Source organism: Acomys minous (assembly GCF_964271855.1).
Source record: "Acomys minous genome assembly, chromosome: 4".
Taxonomy (NCBI): domain Eukaryota; kingdom Metazoa; phylum Chordata; class Mammalia; order Rodentia; family Muridae; genus Acomys; species Acomys minous.
Genome location: NC_140486.1, coordinates 115,321,099 through 115,341,738, shown reverse-complemented (window position 1 = coordinate 115,341,738; position 20,640 = coordinate 115,321,099). Strand labels below are relative to the sequence as shown.

General features: G+C 51.5%; 1 protein-coding gene across 3 annotated transcripts; it reads right to left on the bottom strand.

Moving 5' to 3' along the window:
* Positions 1 to 1,026: 1,026 nt before the first annotated feature.
* SCLY (selenocysteine lyase) lies at positions 1,027 to 19,813 on the bottom strand. 3 transcript variants are annotated; one of them, XM_084780117.1, is made up of 12 exons: positions 19,628 to 19,813; positions 17,504 to 17,616; positions 14,287 to 14,383; positions 11,938 to 12,118; positions 10,126 to 10,253; positions 9,762 to 9,926; positions 8,678 to 8,784; positions 6,633 to 6,669; positions 4,734 to 4,817; positions 3,964 to 4,063; positions 3,126 to 3,201; positions 1,027 to 2,350 (listed from the first exon to the last, which is right to left on the bottom strand). In XM_084780117.1, the coding sequence occupies exons 1-12, from the start codon at positions 19,796 to 19,798 to the stop codon at positions 2,191 to 2,193; spliced, it is 1,419 nt and encodes a 472-aa protein (XP_084636243.1). In that variant the 5' UTR covers positions 19,799 to 19,813; the 3' UTR covers positions 1,027 to 2,190. The 3 variants fall into 3 exon arrangements, with proteins under 3 accessions (XP_084636243.1, XP_084636245.1, XP_084636244.1); XM_084780119.1 differs by lacking the exon at positions 19,628 to 19,813 and adding an exon at positions 16,398 to 16,496 and having other exon boundaries at positions 1,033 to 2,350; XM_084780118.1 differs by having other exon boundaries at positions 1,035 to 2,350; positions 14,287 to 14,387; positions 19,628 to 19,780.
* Positions 19,814 to 20,640: the final 827 nt, after the last annotated feature.

Sequence of the window (20,640 nt, the reverse complement as noted above, 5' to 3'; positions counted from 1 at the left end):
TACAGCTACAGTCTGCACAGGCTTGGAAACCTGTCCCTGCAAATAGTTCAGTGAGAGACTAGCAGGCCACCCAGGAGATTTCTCAATTCTCCCTGAGGAGTAGGCTTACTATGACACTCCTTAAGGTCTAAATACCATCACTGGAGGCCCACAGGGGACTCTGTCTCTGTCTCTGTCTGTGTGTAACTTAGTGTCTCTCACTAAGTGGTGATCTGGAACTCACAGAGAACAGAGACCCCTCTCAAGTGCTGGGATTATTGGTTTGCTCCATTGTGCCTGCCCAGCTGGTTTGTATCTGAAACCTAGTCCTTGGCTATTGGCGTACTTTTAAAATCTTTTTTTTTTTTTTTTTAATTTTGGGTTCCTTATTTCTCTTTCTCCCTTTTCCACCCCAATTCCTTCCAACACCCCAACACCAGGTAGGGGAGAAAGAGGTTAGCGGGGAGAGGGGCATAGTTTTCCTTAGCTGCTTTCTACTGTTCAGGGTCGTCCAGTTCCTTGGGGTAAGTCCAAGCAGTTTCAGGATATCTCCAACTGCATTTACAGCACCAGGAGCAGCAGAGGGTAACAGCCTCCAGTCTCTCCCTGGGTCTGGCTTTCATCCCCACTGACAAAGACCACGCCCCCACAAGAGGTAATTCCCAGCTGACAAAGATCGCTCCCCATCTCAGGAGGCAACCATCAGCTGTGGACAAACTGGAGCAGCCCCCATATCGCACACCTGGGATTAAAACACAAACAGGTTTGCATACAAACCACACCTACCTTCCAAAACACTTGGCTGCTCACAGCCGGGCTTGAGCTTCCAGTGGCTGCTGGGTCTCTAAGGCGATGATCTCACGGCCCCACATTGCCCGCTCCAGCCACAGCATTCTTGGGAGTCTGGACCATCCATGGTCCTTGTCTGGGGAAGTCAGGACTAGCATTGCCTCACCCTGGTGCCCAGAGGGGATCTCTCTCAGCGTACCAGAAGCCCCTTCAAAGCCCTTGGGTTGCAGTGTCATTTCATAGTGATACATCAGAAACCTCCTCCTCAGTTCAGACATACAGGCAGGCAGGCAGGCAGGCAGACATACATCAGCCTTGTGAGCACCAAGACAGAAAACGTACCACCACCAAGCCATCCCAGCAGTGCAGACATCTTTTATTAGTTTATTACATTTTTTTTCTTTTCTTTTCTCTTTTCCTTTTGTTTTTTTGAGACAGGGTTTCTCTGTGTTAGCCTTGGCTGTCCTCGACTTGCTTTGTAGACCAGACAAACTCACAGCAATCCACCTGCCTCTGCCTCCCGAGTGCTGGGATTAAAGGTATGCGCCACCAGGCCCAGCTGTTTATTACATTCCTGACAACTGTTTCCACGGGTTGCATCATCCTTTGGACCATAGACCCACACGCTAAAGGTGTTCTTCAGGAAGATATTCCTATATAAATATTGGTGCAATGTGTGTCACACGTCCGCAAGATGACAGGAACCTTTGCAAATAAAATTAAAGCCGAGGGAGAGAAATGATCAGATTTCCTACTTTGGCAAAGATTGAGCTCAGGCTCCAGGCTCCCGCCACCCACGCTGGAGTTGAATCCCTGAGTAGAAGGGCAGGAGAAGACATGTAACAAGGTGACCTGTGACCTCCAGGAATAAGACATGAGGCCTGGGAACCACCAGGCCAGGGAGGCAAGAGGGCAGTGGCAAGCCAAGGCCAGAGGAGGGAGAGAGGGCTGTATTGAGGGGTGGGGTGGCATGAGGGGTGGGGTGGCATGAGGGGTGGGGTGGCGTGAGGGGTGGGGAGTTCACAGGTGCACATGGGAGGTCATGGAGACAAAACCAAGTTTCCTATTTTCACAATAGCAGCTAAGTGACAAGGGACAAAGACTAGGATTTTCTCTCATGGCCAAAGTAACTTGTGGGATGAGGCGTTCCTGACAGGCTGCCTGATTCGTGGGGCATTTCCATTTCCACCTGGCCTTTGGCAGAAGGGGCAGGGGGAAGTCCTATGTGGCAGTGTTGTCCTGAGCCTGTAAGGATGCGGGCTGGAGTGGGATTCTGTGTGGCAGGCAGCCCTCTTCACTCTGTACCCCAGAGTAAGACAGTCACCTCAGCGCAGCTCTTGAGAAGGGATAGCTTAGGGGCCAGGGGTTTCCTATGGATCGAGTGGCCTGAGTCCAGCTGGCCGCTGAGGGAAAGAGTGGCCGCTAGCCCAAGACCTGGCCCTCCAGCCGGGCCACAGCCTGCTTCAGGTCCTGCACAACGAGGTCCACTTCAGCCCTGGTGGTACTGCGGCCCACACTGAGCCGGAGCGCATTCCGGGCCACGTCCACAGGGATACCACAGCTCAGTAGCACTGGGGATGGCCTGCCGAGGAGCAACAACGTCAGCTGCTGCTTCTCTCCTTTGTGTCCCCCACCTCTCAGCCAGATCCTCAAGCAGAGGATGTGCTGTGTCCACTCAGTGCTTACCTACCTAGCCTGCTGTCACCTCTTGGAGTCCCCCTGGCTCCAAGCTCCCTGGCCCAAACATTCCTTCAGGCCTACTCATAGGTAAGGTCCCGCTAAAATTCTCCCATTCTCCCCGGGACCCATTTGTGCTTTATATGAGCTTCCTAACACTTCCCTCCCAGGCACCCACAGTCTACGTTCAGCTCGGCACTGAGCCCAGGCTTCTGGGCCTCTCCCATACCGGGGTCATGGTGAACGTTCTTTGAGCAATGCCACCCAGTGCGCCCTTCCCATCTGTATCTCCCACTTGCCCCTGCTCCCCAGCTGGCCTCACTCTTCCTGCTCCTAAGGGAGCCTTGGCCACCAGGTGCTGAACTCTAGGCATTGTTTATCCTCCATAGATCCTGTCTCTCTCTTTTGTGAGCCACTGATCCCTGAGAGCCTTGCCCTGTGCTGGCTGGCACAAGGACCCTCTGCATTCTCCCCTCCCGTGCCCACTGTACCATCCCACCAGCTCTGGATCTGCTGCTGATTGCTGACTGCTGTCCCACTCTCACCCAGCCCCACTCCCATCCGCAGGCCCCCATACCTGTTCCCTTCTCCCCTGCCACGAGCCTGCAGCTCAGGGGCTAGGCCCCGAGTCACCACCACCCACCTTCCCCTGAGAGCTGGGTGCTGCTAAGAATACCCACCTGTCCTCATGATCTGAGTGGCACGAGGCTCCCACGCTGGCCAGCAGGGTCCGGCACTGTGCAAGTACCATGTACCCTGTGAAGAGAACATGTGTCCCTAGATGTGGGACTTGGGCCATCTCCGACCCCTCCCAGCCTTCCGGGTTTGGTTCCTTGCCACCACCCACTGAGTCCCAAGGCAAGTGGGACCCCCGGGAAAACTACTTCCTTTTTCTTCCAGCTACAGAAATGCCAAATCTCGTCTGCCTCCTAAGACTGACTTTGAAAGTGGTATTCTAACCCGCCTCCTCAAGGATACTGGGGTTCTGACAGCTTAAATCAACACAGGTCATCTCGGGCACACTCCCCCCTGGAAAGGGGGAGGGGCAGGAGACTAGCTTCCTCTACAGTGGTCTCGGAGAAGAGTGAGCAAATCTGTTTCCTGTCTTCAAGCATCTGTTTCAGCTTCCATTTCCATTGTGTCCCGTCAGGACAGTGGGCTCCTCTGTGATCCAGGAAGATGAGGGGTGACAAAAGCCACCTGCAGATGTGGCTCAAGCATTCTGGGGCCCTGGGTTGAGGCTCTCAGGGAACTGCATCAGGCGTTCTCATGTGATGCTTAGCAGAAGCAGTCGAGCTTGTCTGGCCTGGACTGATTTTCTTCCCTTTCTAAGATGGGTTGGCCTGGGCACAGTCTGCTCTCAGTCCTGGCTGACCTAACCATTCGCCCTGGAGAGCTCCCTGCTGATAACATCAGCTGCGTTGTGCTGGCAGTACAGGAGGGCAGAGGCAGGTCGCAGCTCAGACCTGAACCCGTGAGTCTCCAACTCACGGGGACCAGGGTGAGATCGGTAATCACCTTGAAGCTGGGACCCCTGGATGGAAAAGTTGCAGGTGTTTGGAAGCCTCTCCACCCCTGGAAACCGGCTGTTCAGATGGAGTCTCTTACCAAATTCAGCCTAAAAACAAAGCGCACACACACACACACGCATGAAACAGTCATCACTTCAAAGTCACCCTCTCCCTATCACCTGTTTGATATCTAGACTCTTGGAAACAGAATCTCAACATGTGTTTATCTTGACATAACAGCTCTGGGGAAGACTATGGACCCCAAAGCTACAACAAGTGAATGCACTGAACACGTTCACCCTTCACACATAACCATGTATCTGTGAGAAAAGATTCTCCTGATTGGCCCAGGGTCCCTTTTGGGGATTTCTGGTGCCAGCTAACTTCCGGCCCCAGTCCCCTCTTTCCCCCAAGACCTACTCTGCTCCCCATGACACTGGACTGAGTTTCATTCACAGGGAGATAGTGTCTGGCACCATCCAAGCTGCCTACACTCTCCCACACTAGGATGCCTCCCATATACCCCCTCTCACCTCCCACATGGCCCCCCTCACCTCCCACATGGCCCCCCACCTCCCACATGGCCCTCCTCACCTCCTACATGGCCCCCCTCACCTCCCACATGGCCCCCCACCTCCCACATGGCCCTCCTCACCTCCTACATGGCCCCCCTCACCTCCCACATGGCCCCCCACCTCCCACATGGCCCTCCTCACCTCCTACATGGCCCCCCTCACCTCCCACATGGCCCCCCACCTCCCACATGGCCCTCCTCACCTCCAGTCTCTCCTCCAGGTAATCTCGGATGTCTCTCATGTGGGCCTCATAAGCCTCACAGTTTTCACTCACCAGCTCAGCGGCCTAGGGACACAGACATGTGATAGGGTGAGAAAACAATCCTCGGGTTGAAAGACCAGACATTTGTAAATAGCCTTTCCAGGCGGTGGCCCTGCAAGGTGTGTGATCAAGCGCCTGGTGACCCCACGTGCTCATCGGGGTCACCAGGTGCTCCCTGCAGGCTCCAGGCATCACAGACAGCACAGCAAATAAGCCCTGAGAAAATCTTAGTCCCTAAGGAGTGTCATTCCATAAGGAGACAACACTAGGACAGCAGGCTTACTGCTAAGAAGGGACCACACAGGTCCCCAGGTCTCCGAGGGTTCAAGGAGATAGTGACCAAGGATTAGGTGTTTTCTCCTGCAGGGAGAAGGCAGTGTGTCTCCTGGACAGCTGCCTACCCTGGTGAAGGTGACGTGCGCAGGCCTCAGGAAGGCAGAATAAGAACGTGAGTGCCTGGTGTACATGTAATTAGATCCAGTAAGAGCCAAGATGACCTGCTGTGACATGTAAGGGTCATACGCATTGCTGTACAACAGGCCCATAGAAACCATGGCAGATGCCCAGCCAAAGAAAAGTCCTGCCTTGTCCAGCACTGTGGGCAATGAAAATGGACAAGAGACACCTGGGCACCCTGGAGGAAGAAGAGACAGCCCCAGCTGCTGCCTCAGATCCACAGATGAGGACTGAAGTCCCGAGGGGTCTCCCAGCCTTGTGAGTGGAGACCTGGAAGGCGGGAGACTCCTCAGGATGACAGAGGAAGCAGGGGGACCTGGATGGTTTGGGACCCCAAGGATGATGGTTATCTCTCATTGTCAACTGGACTGGTGTTAGAATCGCCATGGTAACACACCATGGGCGTGCATGCCTGTGAGGGTGCTTCCAGAGAGGCTGAACCTCAGAGGGCAGACCCACCCAGAAGTGGGCAGCAGCATCCCACAGGCCGAGGTCCAGGACTAAACAAAATGAAGAAAGTGAACACCAGTGTCCTTCTCTTTCTCTGCTTCCCTCCTGTGGATCCCACGTGCCCATCCTTGCACAGCCCAGTTCCTGAAGCAGTTGCAGAGCTCAGGCTCCAGAGGGGACAGGCCAACAGTCCCACACCTGACCTGGGTGCCTCACACCCCACAGCTCAGCAGGGGACCACAGGCCTGACTGCCTGCAGTGAGGGCAGCATCGCCACCTCACACCCCACAGCTCGGCAGGGGACCACAGCCCTGACTGCCTGCAGTGAGGGCAGCATCGCCACCTCACACCCCACAGCTCGGCAGGGGACCACAGGCCTGACTGCCTGCAGTGAGGGCAGCATCGCCACCTCACACCCCACAGCTCGGCAGGGGACCACAGGCCTGACTGCCTGCAGTGAGGGCAGCATCGCCACCTCACACCCCACAGCTCGGCAGGGGACCACAGGCCTGACTGCCTGCAGTGAGGGCAGCATCGCCACCTCTCATTCTAGAAGAGACTCAAAGACTTTGCCCTTTAAACTATTCTATTAGAGAGTGTGTGCACGTGTGGGTGTACGAGCATGCACGCACACATGCATGCACGCACACATGTGTGAAAATGCAAACGACATAGTGCATGTAGAAGTCAGAGGACAAGTTTCTGGAGTCAGTTCTGTCTTCCCACCGGGTCATCAGGAGCAACTTACCCTACCACAGAGAACAAAGGTCCCTTGAACTTCTCATCCTCCTGCCTCTCCCTCCCAAGCACTGAAATGATGTTGAGTGTGCCACACCTGGAGCGAGCTCTCTGGCCTCACCAAGGAAACTGCAGGCTCTCCTTAATCAGTGCCCTCATGGGGCCAAAATTCCTGCCCGAGGTCACGAGGCTTACCTTTCCAAGGCCGGCGATCATGGGCGTGTTCTCTGTCCTGCAGGAGACAAGGCATGGTGGAGTATAAGCTTGTCGGAACAGTAAATATGCATGCATTCTGTGCTCTGTACTCATGATGATGGGTGTGGCCCGGCCCCGCTGCTCCTGGAGTCTTGATTTCCCGGCTGTGATGGACTGTCACCAGCAACTATGAGTTTAAATAAAGCCTTTCTTCCCTGGGGGGTTTTTTGGTCAGGGTATTTTAGAGCAGAAATGAAACAAGGACAATCTAGATGGTGTCAGATCTGTCACTGAACATATTTCCTGGAGGCAGCCAGCCCTTTTGTAGTAAAGCTGGTCACAAAGCCACTGTTATATATGATATACTCCTATGTGTGCACATGCGTGCATACAAGTGCACCGCGTGTGTGTGCACATGTGGAGACCAGGAGTTGAACTAAGTGTCTTCCTTGGTCACCCTTCACCTGACAGGGTCTCGCCGGACCTGAAGATGGCTGATTTGATAGGAGTTAGTCAGACAGCCCCTGGGATCTACCCAACACCATGCAACGTAGCACTAGGGAGAGAGAAGAGCTGCCATGCGCAGATTTTACACAAGTGCTGGGGACGGGACTCACAGAGATTCACCTGCCTCAGCCACCTGAGTGCTGGGATTAAAGGTGTGTGCCACTATTGCCACCCATGTTTTCTCAGGTGACCCCGTTCTCTGCCTTCTCTCCTACAGGGAGTTCAATGACACACGTGTCACACCAGTTTCGATGGCCTCAGAGGTCCTTGATGCTCTGCCGGTTTTCTATTTCCTGCGGTCCCATTCCCATTACTCTCTCCTTCAGTTCGAGTTTCTTTCCTTTGTCTTGCTATCCTGCTGGTCAGTCCATCCACGTTGATGCTCGGGTTGCTGCAGTTTTTAGTTACATAGTGTACACTTGAAGGCAGGCGTGGTGGTGCATGCCTGTAATCTCAGTACTCGGGAGGCAGAGGCAGGCAGATCTTTGTGAGTTCGAGGCCAGCCTGGTCTACAAAGCGAGTCCAGAACAGCCAAGGCTACATGGAGAAACCCTGTCTCCAAAAACCAAAAAAAGAAAAAAAAAAAAGTCCACTTGGATCTTAACATGGTGCTTTCCGTCTGGTTCACTCATTTCAAGGGTGCCCAAGATTCCTTGCTGCAGCATTTCACGGTGTCTGCTGTCTCATATTTGCTCTCTTGGGGTTGACATACGTTGACAATCTCTCTTCATTTGCTTAAAGACCTTTCTAGTCCTTGGCCTGAAACCTGTCCATTTTCATGTGTTGTGAGACTTTGCATCTTGGTTAACCTTTGTGCTCTTCCTGGCTCACTCTGACTCTGTCCTGCAGGGAAAGCGCCTGCATCCCAGGGCTCACTTGGGCTGTGCTCCCTTGATATCCAAAGAGGATGTGTCCTGTAACTGAAGTGCGGTGACTCCGGGGTCTCTTTATGATTTCTACTGACACCGTGGTGGGGCCTCTGGGTGGAAGCCTGGGTGTCTATTTGGTCACTCCTGGTATGGGGCACCACACTGTCTATGAGGATGCATTACCTAATGTTTCTTCTTCCTGATTGGCTGGTCTGCCTGCAGGCTTTAAATGGAGCAGTTTCCGGATGGCTGGTTTTGGGGTGTAGAACTCATGTCAAGGAGCCACCATTGTTTCTGTACCCACCCCTCTAGAAGCACTGATTTGGGGCTAAAGCACCATGTATGCAATGGAGATCTGGGGGTTTCACAAAGGAAAATGGGGCACCTTCTGTGCTTGCTGAGCCCCCACTGAAGAGAACAGTGGAGCTCTGCAGGCACAAGGAACCCAACATTCCGAGGCATTTATGAGGAAGGGGACCTCCTGTCACGTCCTCTGAGTCACCCCCAAGAGTCTGCAGCTCTGAGCCCCACGGTAGAAACCAGTCAGCAGGCCGGATTCTGATTGGGGCGGTGTGGACTGTGCTTCTGAGAGACAGAGAGACGGCAAAATGTCACTGGCTGACAGTGGCGCGGCCAGCCGGGCAGAAGCTTGTGCACTCCCAACCTTACCCTGGCCTGAAATTCCGCTCTTGTCCGCCTCCAAACAGCATGGGATACAGGGGGGTACGTTTACCCACCCCTCGTACATACAGTGCACCAATCCTGGGACCGTAGAACTGGAAGGAAAAGCCAGCTGTTTACTCACTGGGAACTGCCTGGGGACCTGTTCCGTTTGTGTCTGAGAGCTAGAGACACAAAGTGCTCTGGGGAGCGTGTGTGGTCCTGCTTTTTCCTTGTGGCCTGGGCTGTCTTTCTGCCTTCACTTTGGTGTATGAGAGTCACAAGAGACCCCAGGGGCAGGGCGGGACCCCAGCTTGAGGATGGGCAGGTGGGAGACTCCTGTTCCAGCCCTATATTGGGAGAGCTCTACACGGGGTACAGCAGATTGTAAAGGAAAGGGCTGGAACCGGAAGTGGCCAAGGGCTAGTCCTATATGGTACTCTATGCCTTCCAGTGGTATAAGGCAAAGGGTTAAGTGTCCTGGTGTGTGCTCAGGCCAGCTAAGGACTATGCTGCAAAATGGAGCACAAAATGTCTGGTCCTTGTCAAACAGAAGCTCGGGGGTGGGGTGGGGAGTGGGGTCTTTGCTATGACCTTGTATCTATACTATACAGAGACTCGAAGAGTCTCTGAGACCAGACCTTCCTGCTGAGAAGTCATAGTTCAACCAAGTTAGAGGAAGCAACAGTTTCCGGGACCCACCTCATCTATGCTGGCATGCTCTTCCAGGTGAGCAGATAAGTTTCTTCTGTAGCCAGGGCTCGCTGTGTACCAAGCCCACTGCCACCCGTTCTCCACAGAGCCCACTGTGCTGCTCCATGCAGGTTGGGGTGCCCTGCTCTCCGTGTCATGATTTGTCGGATATCATCCTAGCTGTTACTGGTCCCGTCCCACACATGCAACTGAAAGCTCCCGAGGACAAAGCCCTTCCTGAGTTGTTGTCACAGCATCTCGGCACCTGGTCCCTGACAGGCACCCGGAGCTCACTGGACGACGACAGTGACCTCGTCAGTAACGAACAGCAGTGCTGAGGGCTCTGCTCTGCCATGGCTGTTAAGTCAGTGAGGAGGAAAGGTAGCCCTTGCACACGTACCTTGTGCCCCACGATGGTCAGGAAGTCCACACCTAGGTCCTCTACGTCCACCCGCCTCTTCCCCAGTGCCTGGGCAGCATCCGTGTGCACAAAGACTCGGGGCAGCCCGGAGGTGGCACGGCTCTGGTTCAGGGCCTTCATACGCCGACTGATCTCAGAAACAGGCTGAAGTGGGGAAAGGCAAGCAGCCGAATGAATGTGCGGTTCTGATTTGATGGGGACGGACTGAATGACTTGAGCTGCAGTGGGCAGAGCAAAGCCACGGAGTCAAGGACAGGAAAAGGAGAAGTGGAGACACGCGGAAATGCCCCAGTCAAGCACCTTCTTCCCCAGGGCCTCCTTGGAAAGAGAAAGGCCGGCTCACCATGATGACGCCGGTCTCGTTGTTGGCCAGCATGATGGTCACGAGGCACGTGGTAGGGCGTACAGCTGCCAGGACATCCTCAACCTCTGCCTGTCCGGTCACCTTCGACACTGGGACAAATGTGACCTCTGAGATACAAACATATATATTAAGGATATCATGCAAAGACTCCATAATTACATATTTTTTAAAAAGAGGAACATATCGTCAAAGCTCAGAAACATTAGGAGAAAGGCTCACAGTTGGCGAAGTCCAACAGCTGCCTATTCCGTTAGCAGACAGACACTCACTAGAGAAATTGGAGCCAAGACAGTCAGTGGGAGAAGACCTCTCTGGCCTTTGCATTTTGAGGTGGATTTGTGCATGGCCATGGCTGTATGCAAGATACAAGAGCAATTATGCTCCTCTTCCAAAAGAAAAGAAAAAAGAAGGCTGGGCATGGTGGTGCACACCTTTAATGCCAGCACTCAGGAGGCAGAGGCAGGTGGATCGCTGCGAGTTCGAGGCCAGCCTGGTCTACAAAGCGAGTTTAGGACAGCCAAGGCTACACAGAGAAACCCTGTCTCGAAAAACAAAAAAACAAAAAACAAAAAAGAAAAAAAGGAAGGGAGGGAGGAAGAAAGAAAGAAAGAAAGAAAGAAAGAAAGAAAGGAAATTCTTTTTTGGTATGTTCTGCCCTTATACACAGCACAGCCACTAAATTTCCTGTAGCTGGAATTATGTGAATTTGTAAGAAGATTCACTTGTGTTTTGAAATTTTATTTAGGGGGCTGGAGAGATGGCTCAGTGGTTAAGACCACTGTGTGCTCTTCCAGAGGTCCCGAGTTCAATTCCCAGCACTCACACGGTGGCTCACAACCATCTATATAATGTGATCTGATGCCCTCTTCTGGCCTGCAGGTGTACATACAGACAGAACACTCATACACACAAAATAAATAAATCAATCTAAAAAAAAAGAAAGAAAGAAAGAAACATTATCTAAAAGAACACTAACACCAGAAAAACTAATCCCGTGAAGTGTGGCAAAAAGATGTGTGGACAGCAGGCCAGTGCACATGGGCCACACAGCCATCAGACAAGCCCTGACCGAAGGAATCCATCTGAAAACAGTTCCCGGAAGCTGGCGCTGCCTCCCCCTTAGGCTCTCCCATCTGAGTCGGCTTCCAGGTTCCCTCACAGGGCAGGCTTGGCCTTGAGGTTTGGAGGGAAGCCCCGTATGGTGTGCTATGGCCCTTGTCCCCTGGAACTCTATGAACCAAAGGTGAGAATTCCTGGGCCAGGTTCCGTCACACTATGAGATGTCTGAGCAGGCCTTATGGCTATCACTGTTCCCGGCCACCACCCATCTCTAAGTAACATGGACTCAATGACACCAAGACTGGAAACAAGAGGTTAGCTAAAACTATCCCAATTGTTCTACTGCGGTGTTACTTAACATGTTGATTGCATTGCTGTACATAAAATATAGTTTTCAAAAAATAAGACAAAGTCAATCCCATACAAGGAGAAATGGGTTCTTGCTCCTAGATCACAGTACACCACAGACTGAACTAAAGAACTAAAGCTGAAAACCTCCTAGGCGCTGACACAGGACTAAATCTTCATGACCTGGGCTAGGGCGAAGTCTTTTCAGATATGACACGCCACAAAAAGCGAAAACAGACAAACAAAAACCCAAAAGGCAATTAGACTTCATCAAAACATTGTTGGCCTGTGTCAAGCGTATGTGGAATTCTTATAAGCCGCTCTGAGTCGCTTCTCTGTCCCCCTCACTGAGGGGCAGGCTGGTCCCCACGGACACTGACTGACCTGCTGTTTGTTCTTCCGTTAGGTGCTCCAGGGGCAGCCGGATGGAGTCATGTTCCACCATGCAGGTAATAAAATGGGGCCTGGTCCCCTCCTCAGGGTTGTGCTGGTCAGCCGCTTGCGCCTTCAGGGCCTGCTGCTCATGGAAGCATCTCACCATAGAGTGGATTACTAAATTATTCGACTGCAGAGACACGAGAGAGAGAGAGAGAGAGAGAGAGAGAGAGAGAGAGAGAGAGAGAGAGAGAGAGAGAGAGAGCGCCTTCAGCAAGGCTGCCAGTGGCTACAGATGGATTTGTTCCTCTCTTCTGTGCCTAACACTTCAAAAAAAGAAAAGGCCAGGGAATGGACCCCACACACACAGGGCCGCACCTTCGGAAAGTTTCCACACTCTAAGTACTCTAGAACTCACTTCAAGTGTGCCTGTTTTGTTATAAGCAGGAACTTTTATATTAACATAAACCTGTCAGGAAAGAGTATTCAACTCTTGGTTGGAGGAACACAAGCTGGAGGACACACACACACACACACACACACACACACACACACACACACACACACCCCTAAGATGAAAGAAAAAAGTGTAAAAACTAAAAATCAAATTAAAACTAAAATACCCCCCTGCCTTCCTAGCCCAGGTCATTCTACAGTCTGTGGCCCTAGATCTGGGCCGGGAGACTCTGCTTGGCAGCAGGTGTGTGTGTGTGTGTGTGTGTGTGTGTGTGTGTGTGTGTGTGTGTGTGTGTGTGTAACTTCTAGTGATCTGCAGTGACTCCAGGGGCCCGGCACTCACACTTGGGCCTCCTTTAGGCCTTCTTTTCTCACGGAAGCCAGCGATTAGCATTTATGGGTTGGGTCCACCCCAGATTTGGGCTAACCGTGAACACCACTGCCAAGAATGTTTCCTCAATCCAGAGGAGTCTTGGTACACTGCCTCAGTTTCCCCGGGTTGTTCACCTACACGTGGAATGGCTGGATGACAAGGCATGTAGTAGTTGACCTCAGTGGGTTAATTTCCCACAGAAAGTTTCTAACTTCCACTTGTGATGGCAGCATGATCTGTGAATACTTGTCACAGAGGCCCCCGGTATGTGCTGGCTGCTGGTGGCAGGGTTCCTTCAGTACTGGTCACGCGAGGCCAGAGTGAGAGCCCCAGGGCTTCCCTTGTGCTGCAGGGAGCTCAAGCCTCTGACTCCTGCACTGACTGCTTTATTTGCTCTTGAGTAACTGTGAGTCCTCTGCATTTTTCCCACGGCTCTTTCACTCTCCTCACCTTGTTCTTTGATAATTCAAATTTTACTTGTTATTTCTGTTGTAACAGAATTCCATGTTTTCCTGGGGGTTTTTTTTTTGGCTTAAATTTGTGATCCTCCTGCCTCAGCTGCCCAAGCAGACGTTCTCCTTTAAAGTAAATGCTATCCAAGTTTTTGTTGAGGAACCCTTCATTGTCAGACACTGCAGAGGAGCCCAGGCAGCAGCTAAATGTTTTCCTTCCTTCCTTCTTTCTTTCTTTTTTTTTTTCTTTTGGTTTTTCGAGACAGGGTTTCTCTGTGTAGCCTTGGCTGTCCTGGACTCACTTTGTAGACCAGGCTGGCCTTGAACTCACAGAGATCTACCTGCCTCTGCCTCCCTGAGTGTGATCTTTAGTCCTGCAACACTGCCCGGTCAGTCATGTGACAATCTTATGGCCTACTACTGTGTCAACAGCTGTCCAGACTTGTCCTGAGCAGGCAAGATTTGTGGCCACCTAGTCATGTGGCAGGGTCTGCAATGGGCACACCATTTCTGACCAACTGTCTGTCCTTGTCAAAACTGTGGGCCTAGTTACCAGAGCTCTACAGGCTTGGCTTGGGAATATCCAGCCTTCTAGTTGGGTTCTTAATCTGACAGAAAGCTCTGACACTTAGTTTCCATGTAAGTTACTTTGTGAGAGCTCACTGACTTTTTTTTTTTTGACAGAGGTTACACTAAGCCAACAGGTAAGCTTGAAATGAACCCAAGTCCTCCAGTCTGCAAGCAGGACCCATGGCCCTTCTTAGAAAGCTCCAGTTCACTTTTAATTTAAAAGCTGCTATGGCTGAAGCATCCTGTGACCCACAGCCAACAACTGCCCCTGGGGCCTTGCAGAATCTTCCTTTAGGTTTCTTGCCAAGTACAGCTGATCAACTTAAAAATGAGCTCCTCTGGGACGGATGAAACCTCAAACTCAGTGATATGAATAACTTAGCAGGACATCACAGGAGGGTCTCAGAGTACACGGGAGGAAGCCAGAGCACTACTGACTCTAAAATGACACCGTCAAGAGCAAAATCCTCCCGTACTCAACAGCAATTTATAGCTCCGTGGCTTTACCTCGGTGCCCCCGGAAGTGAAAATGATGTCCTGAGGCTTTCCCCCGATCATCTTGGCCAGGTTCGCACGAGCTGTGTTTATAATGTCCTTGGCCTTCCTACCTTAAAGAGATTAAAAACAAACAAACAAACAAACAAACAAGTCCATTACTATCAATTCCATGTCCAACCACACACAGGGGAGCCTAGAACTGGGGTGATTCTTGAAGGAGACACACCACTTGTCAGGATCTCTGCAAAGGGGCCGCAGTGACACTTAGCAAGTCAGTGCCCACATCCAGGACTTAAGGGTCTCAAGTGAGGACTTCCTGGTTCGAGGTGAGGGATTCTTTGAGCTCCCCAAGGACAGCTTTGCTTTGAGACTGGATGCTGGGGGTTGGGGTTGGGGTTGGGGTGGGAGTTGTGGCTTTCTGCCCACTTCTTTCAACACAGGACAAGAGGAGGAGGAGCAAAACAATGTGAGAGACATCACACCCCCCCAAGTCAGTCAGGGCCTTCTCTCACGCTGCAGGTCAGCCTTGGGAGACACAGGAGGAAGACTGAGGGCATCTGCCTTCAATAAGGTGTCCTAGCTGCCACCCAGTTCCACTGGACAGTGTGTCAGAGAAAGGTGGCACCATGGGGCTTCTCTGCCAACACACCAGTGCTCCCTAAACTGGATGCTGCGTCCCTGCCAACGTCCAAGTGCTGTAAAATCGTTTGGTCAGAACCCTTCCACCATCCTCAGCTCACTTCCGGCTGTTGTTGGCTGTTCCAGCAAGGCCGTGATAGATACATCAGAGCACTCAAACGCTTCGCGCAGAGCCTCCGTGCAAGCCGCTCTAGATTTTAAAACCTAATACTGTGAAACATCTGTCATGGCACACGCCTTTAATGCCAGCACTTGGGAGGCAGAGGCAAGTGGATCTCTGTGAGTTCAAGGCCAGCCTGGGCTACAGAATGAGTTCCAGGCCAGCCAGGGCTGCAGAGAGAGATCGTATCTTGAAAACAAACAAACAAACAAAAATCTGCGATGAATGCTTTCACTTGTCTTTCCCTTTTCTGGCATTTTGACTCAATATCCACAGAAAGCAGCCAAAATGGTCTCCCCACTGCTTGCCCAGGTCCCCTGATGCCTTAATCTTCCCAGCCTTCTCTAGTGTACCCTATCAGAGGTTTGACTGTACTCCCGGAGATAACAGGCAGAAGGCAATGTCCAGAAATGAGCCAACGGACAAGCTAATGAGTGACTAGCATTTGTGTCACTAAGCTGCTACAGAGTTTTTAATAAGCAACTGGTATGAAACCCACCCCACCCCTTTAAAGGGACATAGGTGCTAGTGAGACCCCGGGCTGGACCACCTGTGTGATAGTCAGTTACCGTGGGTCATCGTAAGTGCTCTAGCTATCCCTTAGTTCCTAGCGAACAGCTTAGTGACCTAATACACAGCTCAGGGCAGGGTGCAGGGCCCTGCCACCTGCTGATAAACATTAACTCGGAAGGCAAGGCACTAGCTGCTGCTGAAAAGCAAATTATCACCCAAAAATTCACTTTTAAAACTCTGTATTACCAAGGCAAACTGGAAAGAAAGAAAAATATAGTTATAAGCCGGATGGTGGTGACATATGCCCTTAATCACAGCACTCAGAAGGCAGAGGCAGATGGATCAAGTTCACTAGTTTACAGAGTGAGTTCCAGGACAGCAAGGTTTACACAGAGAAACCTTGTCTCAAAAAACAAAACAAATATATATATATATCGCTATATATAATTATATAACCCAAGCAACAAATTCAAACTTTGCCCTTTTTTTAATCTTTATTTTTTCAAATTTATTTTACTTCATTTTGCATGCATATGCATGTGTATTTGCTGTGTTGTGCATGTGTGTTCACATGCATGTGCTATGCTGTGCATGTATGTTTACACGTTTGGGTGCACATGCGTGTGGAAGCCAGGGGTTAAATAAAGACTCCTTCTTGGTGCTCTCCATTTTACTCAGGGTCTCATGCTAAACCTGAGGCAGGGTTTGGAGCCTGCAGACTCACTGGTCTAGCTAGTCAGCTTGTCCTGGGGCATCCCCTGTCTCTGCCTCATGAGTGCTGGGATTACAGACATGCTGTCAAGCTTGCCTGGCTTTTGCGCAGGCTCTGTGGATTGGAATTCCCAGATCTTCATGATTGAGGAGGGAGTGCTTTGTCCACTGAGGCCTCTTCAGTCCTGCAGCTTAACTTGTTGAAAAAGGGCAACATAAGTACATAGATTTGATGGCTGAAGGCACATTACCAAAATGCATGGGGTAGACAGTGAGTCTCGTAAAAGGCGATTAATAGGCACAGGCTTATAAACAGATCTCAGGGAGGTCTTCTTCACGGGGGTGGGAGTAGGGGGGGTAAGGGTGACAGGTTACAGCCTGAAAGGTTATAGCCATCAGGATGACAGCAGGACTCCAGACACTACCAGTGACCTGCCATTAAAAAAATTCTAAAAATGACTGCTCAAGATGTGTTTTATCTTGGGAATAAAAAACCCAACTCATACAAGTTGCCCTTTGACATCCTTGTGTGTGATCCACAATGCACATATGAATTAATGAATGTGGAAAAAAAATGTGTCAGATGTGGGGTTCCTAGCTAGAATATCATATAAGGACAGAAGACTTTAAGTAACAGATCAGGTAGATTATTATAATACGGTGCTGACCTACAGAGAAGATGCTATTTAGACTTTGGGGATACAATGCTTAAAGATTAAAATGGAATTATTTTGCTTTATATTTTTAAAAGTGTGCTCTAATAAAACTTTTGGGAATTCTGTTAAGCAATGTAGCCATTCATTGTAGTAACTGGATTTCATAATAATGTTCCCTCTATATATGGGAAGAATATGTTCTTTAAAGTTGAAAGAAAAAAGGAAGTCTACCTCAGTCCCAAACAAAGCCACTTCATATAAGCATACACTTTATTTTCTGGCCCCCCTCTTCTCCCCCCCCCTCTCTCTCTCACTCTCCCCCTTCTTCTCCCCTCTCTCCCGTCTTTTGTTTTGAGACAGGGTTTTTCCGTGTATAGCCCTGGCTGTCCTGGAATTCACTTTATAGACCATGCTGGCCTTGAGCTCATAGAGACAGTCTGTCTTTGAGTGTTGGGGTTAAAGGCATGCACCACCAAGCCAGGCTAGTATACACTTTCTCTTAGAGGCCCCTGGCTCCCTTTACTGTCATGGAGTCTTCTAGAATTACCTGCCACATATGAGCTGCTGGGGTTGCCCCACGCTTCCCTCATGGCCTCTGTCACAGCTTGGATGACTGCGGGCTCCAGAGGTGTGGTGGCGTTGTAGTCCATGTAGATTTTCCTGGAAGAAGGAGAACAGCCTGTCAAGGGAAGGGAGGCAGGGTGGAGGCTGTGGCGCTCTGGGGGACTCACAGCTAGGGTCCTCTGCCTGCAGACGGAAGGCCCAGGTGGAGCATCAGGCTTCATCTCTCCATGTTTTTTTCTCCCTCTTGGCGGGAGGCACCATGGTTTCTAGGCACCCAGTACCTGCCCCACATGAGGTGGTCACAATCTCCCGTAGCGCGGGGGGTTAACTGACTGCTGGAGGGCAGGTCTACAGCCTTATTCCAGGACCACCCCCTCAACCCCCCTCGGCCCCGGGGAATTTTCTAGTGGCTTCTAGCCATCAGCTCCTGTCCTTGCTCCTGGAGTGGCTTCTAGGAGCAGGTTTCCATGTTCTGTGGCTCTCCCCTCCTTGGCTTTGATCAGCTGGCCCCTCCCAAGGGCAGGCTTGCATTTTGTTTTCTTTTCCCACCCCCACCTAAACTTTTCAAGTCACCGCTCAGAGTATCTGCCTGGGTGAGGCTCCACTGTTCTTTTTGAAACTATAGGTCTCAACTTGGCCCTGGGGGCACTCCACGGTCCACTCTTCCCTCCCTCTCTCCCTGTCTTCCACAGTAGCCTCATCTGTCACCTGACTCAAGAGCTACCACGTGCTAGGGAGCAAGAGATGAGTTGCTCCCAGAACAAGCAAGCTTTGTCCTCTGAGCCCTAACAAGGCTGCCACACAGCAGGGGCTCCACTCACAGGGTGGGGTGACACAGAGTGCAAAGCCCACAAGATCCCCACTGAGAAGAGCTATCTACCTGTGTTTTCAGCAGGGTCACTGACCTCCAGAAATCTCTGTGGTAGGCAATCAGGTCTGAAAATAGTAATTATTTCACTTGATTTTAACTATGCCCATTAAGCCAAAGAGCACAATAGAGCAGGCCGGAGCTTTCATCTTTTATCTTTGCTTTCCACCCCATAGAATCACCTGACCCTGGCTGGATTTAATGAATTTACCATTACTGCAAAGATTTTGCCTCAAGCCTGTGCTTTCCTATAGGGAAGCCCTATAGGAAGTACTCCACAGGGCTGCACACCCACGGATCTGCCTAGTGACGGTGGCTTTCCCATCTATAGCTAGCCTGAGCTATTTTATGGTTTGCATTTTAGCAGTAACGGACAGATGACTCTGTTACTTGCTACTTCCTAGAGAAAGTCAAACTGCGTAATGAATGTCTAGTGAAGGCTCAAACTGAGGCCTTTAGGTTTTCACTGTGTAATCCAGGCTGGCTTCCAATTCAAAATCCTCCACTGCTGGGGTTATAAGGCACGCTCTACGACGTCCAGCGAGACTCAAAATTTTACATCCTAGGCATGGGTACTGAAGATGAGAACAAATAATGAGAGGGTAAGCCTATAATCCCAGCAGGAGGAGGCCGGAGAAGCCTGGGCTAATTAGGGAGACTCTTGTGGGGCCGGTGTGGGGGAGGGGAGAGAAAAACAAAAAAGAGAAAGAAAAAGAAAAAAAAAAAGATGCGAAGGGGAGGGAAAGGAGGCTTCTGGAATGACACATTTCTTTCTGGGTTGAAAAGACTGAACAAGGGACGGCACCCCACCCCTGCTCTTTGAGCACCAGGGGAGGAGGCCCCGCGCCACTGTGGCCAGTAGGAGCCCATATGTCTCTTCAACCGTCCAGGTACGCTCAGGGCTTCCTCTCCAAGGTGCACTTTTTACCTCGAAGCGGCCAAAAGGGTCTTATAGATCGTCCCCAAGAGCCTCCCCTGTCACAAGGCCACGCTGCTCTCCCTATCTTCTAAGCAGCAGTGATTCCTTTAGATATTTTTGCGATTCGGCTGCCTACTCCAGCTTTCAAGAACCCCATGCACTGGGAAGGAGCCCGACACCTGGGAAGGCAATGAGGCCACTCTGGGCACAGCTGTCACCCGGGGCCCCCTTCTACCCTCTGCTTCAGCCGGCCTCTCCAGTCCCTCCCTGAGGTCTCCCAGGTGTCCTCAGGCCTTGCTGGTTCCCCGGAGGGAGCTCACCTGTTGGGCGGACTCTCCGCACGGACCCGCGTGTCCTTCCGCGTTGCCTCCATCACTAGATCGCTGGCAGGTCACCTCAAGCCCAAGCACCCCAAAGTCTCCGACAGGGCGGAGTCCCCCCGGTATCCTTATTGGCTGCGCGCCTTGCTCCGGCCAATCTGAGAGCCGCATGGGGATCCTGCCTCCGCCCCTAACTGGCTGATTGGCTATGTGGGGTCATGTGTCTGTGGCTGGGAACTGTCTTACAGCGGCCACCGCGCGGTAGGTCTTGCCCAACCGGCCTCCGCAAAGCGCGCGCCGCTCTGGGCGTGTGATCCAAGTGCTTTTGCTATTGCCACGGTGCCCGATAGCCCACCCCCGCCTGGGCTGTCAGCCAGTAACAGAAGGACCAGTGACTTCACCTGTTGCCGCAAAATTGCTGGAGGAACAAGTGCTAGGATGTGAGGTGCAACCCAGGGGCATCACAGCAGCCCGGACCTGCAGCTCTCCCTGTGAGGCTGTCTTGATCTTGCAGGAGAGTGAGGGTGAGGCAAGTGCACCCCACAAAAGCTGAGGTGGGACAGTGCAGTAAGGATGGCTAATGGGGCTACCTCTCTACCTTTCGGGGCCTTGGACACAGGATGGCTTTCCACTCTAGACCTCTCATCTCCTTCCATGGTGCTCTGTAGCCTGCGGGGCACAAGGCCTGTGCATCTTTTTATTTCTGTGCTAATAAGAATGTAACCGAGAGCTCTGCACGTAGAAGAAAGCTCTAGTGTTTATCAAACTGGCCACTATCCTATTCTTTTAGCGTAGCGATGGTGGCATTGCTTTTCATTATTTCACTTGCTTACTGATAGTGTGGTCACGGCTGCTTGGTGCTTTCTTTATTGGGCAGTCATGTGTTTTACAAACTTTACTTCAAATCATCAAGAGTTTTGCATGTGGGCTTATCCAAGGAATCACTAGATTTGTTAAAGAATGCCACATCCCTTTAGGAAGGGGGGGCTTCAAAGTACACCCACCATGCCCTG

Coding starts and splice junctions, on each gene's coding strand:
- SCLY (XM_084780117.1), bottom strand. CDS start 19,798: ATGCGGCTCTCAGATTGGCCGGAGCAAGGCGCGCAGCCAATAAGGATA. Junction 17,617..19,627: donor GCGGAGAGTCCGCCCAACAG/GTGAGCTCCCTC, acceptor TCCTTCTTCCAG/GAAAATCTACATGGACTACA. Junction 4,818..6,632: donor TGATCGCCGGCCTTGGAAAG/GTAAGCCTCGTG, acceptor CTGTGTCCCTAG/GCCGCTGAGCTGGTGAGTGA.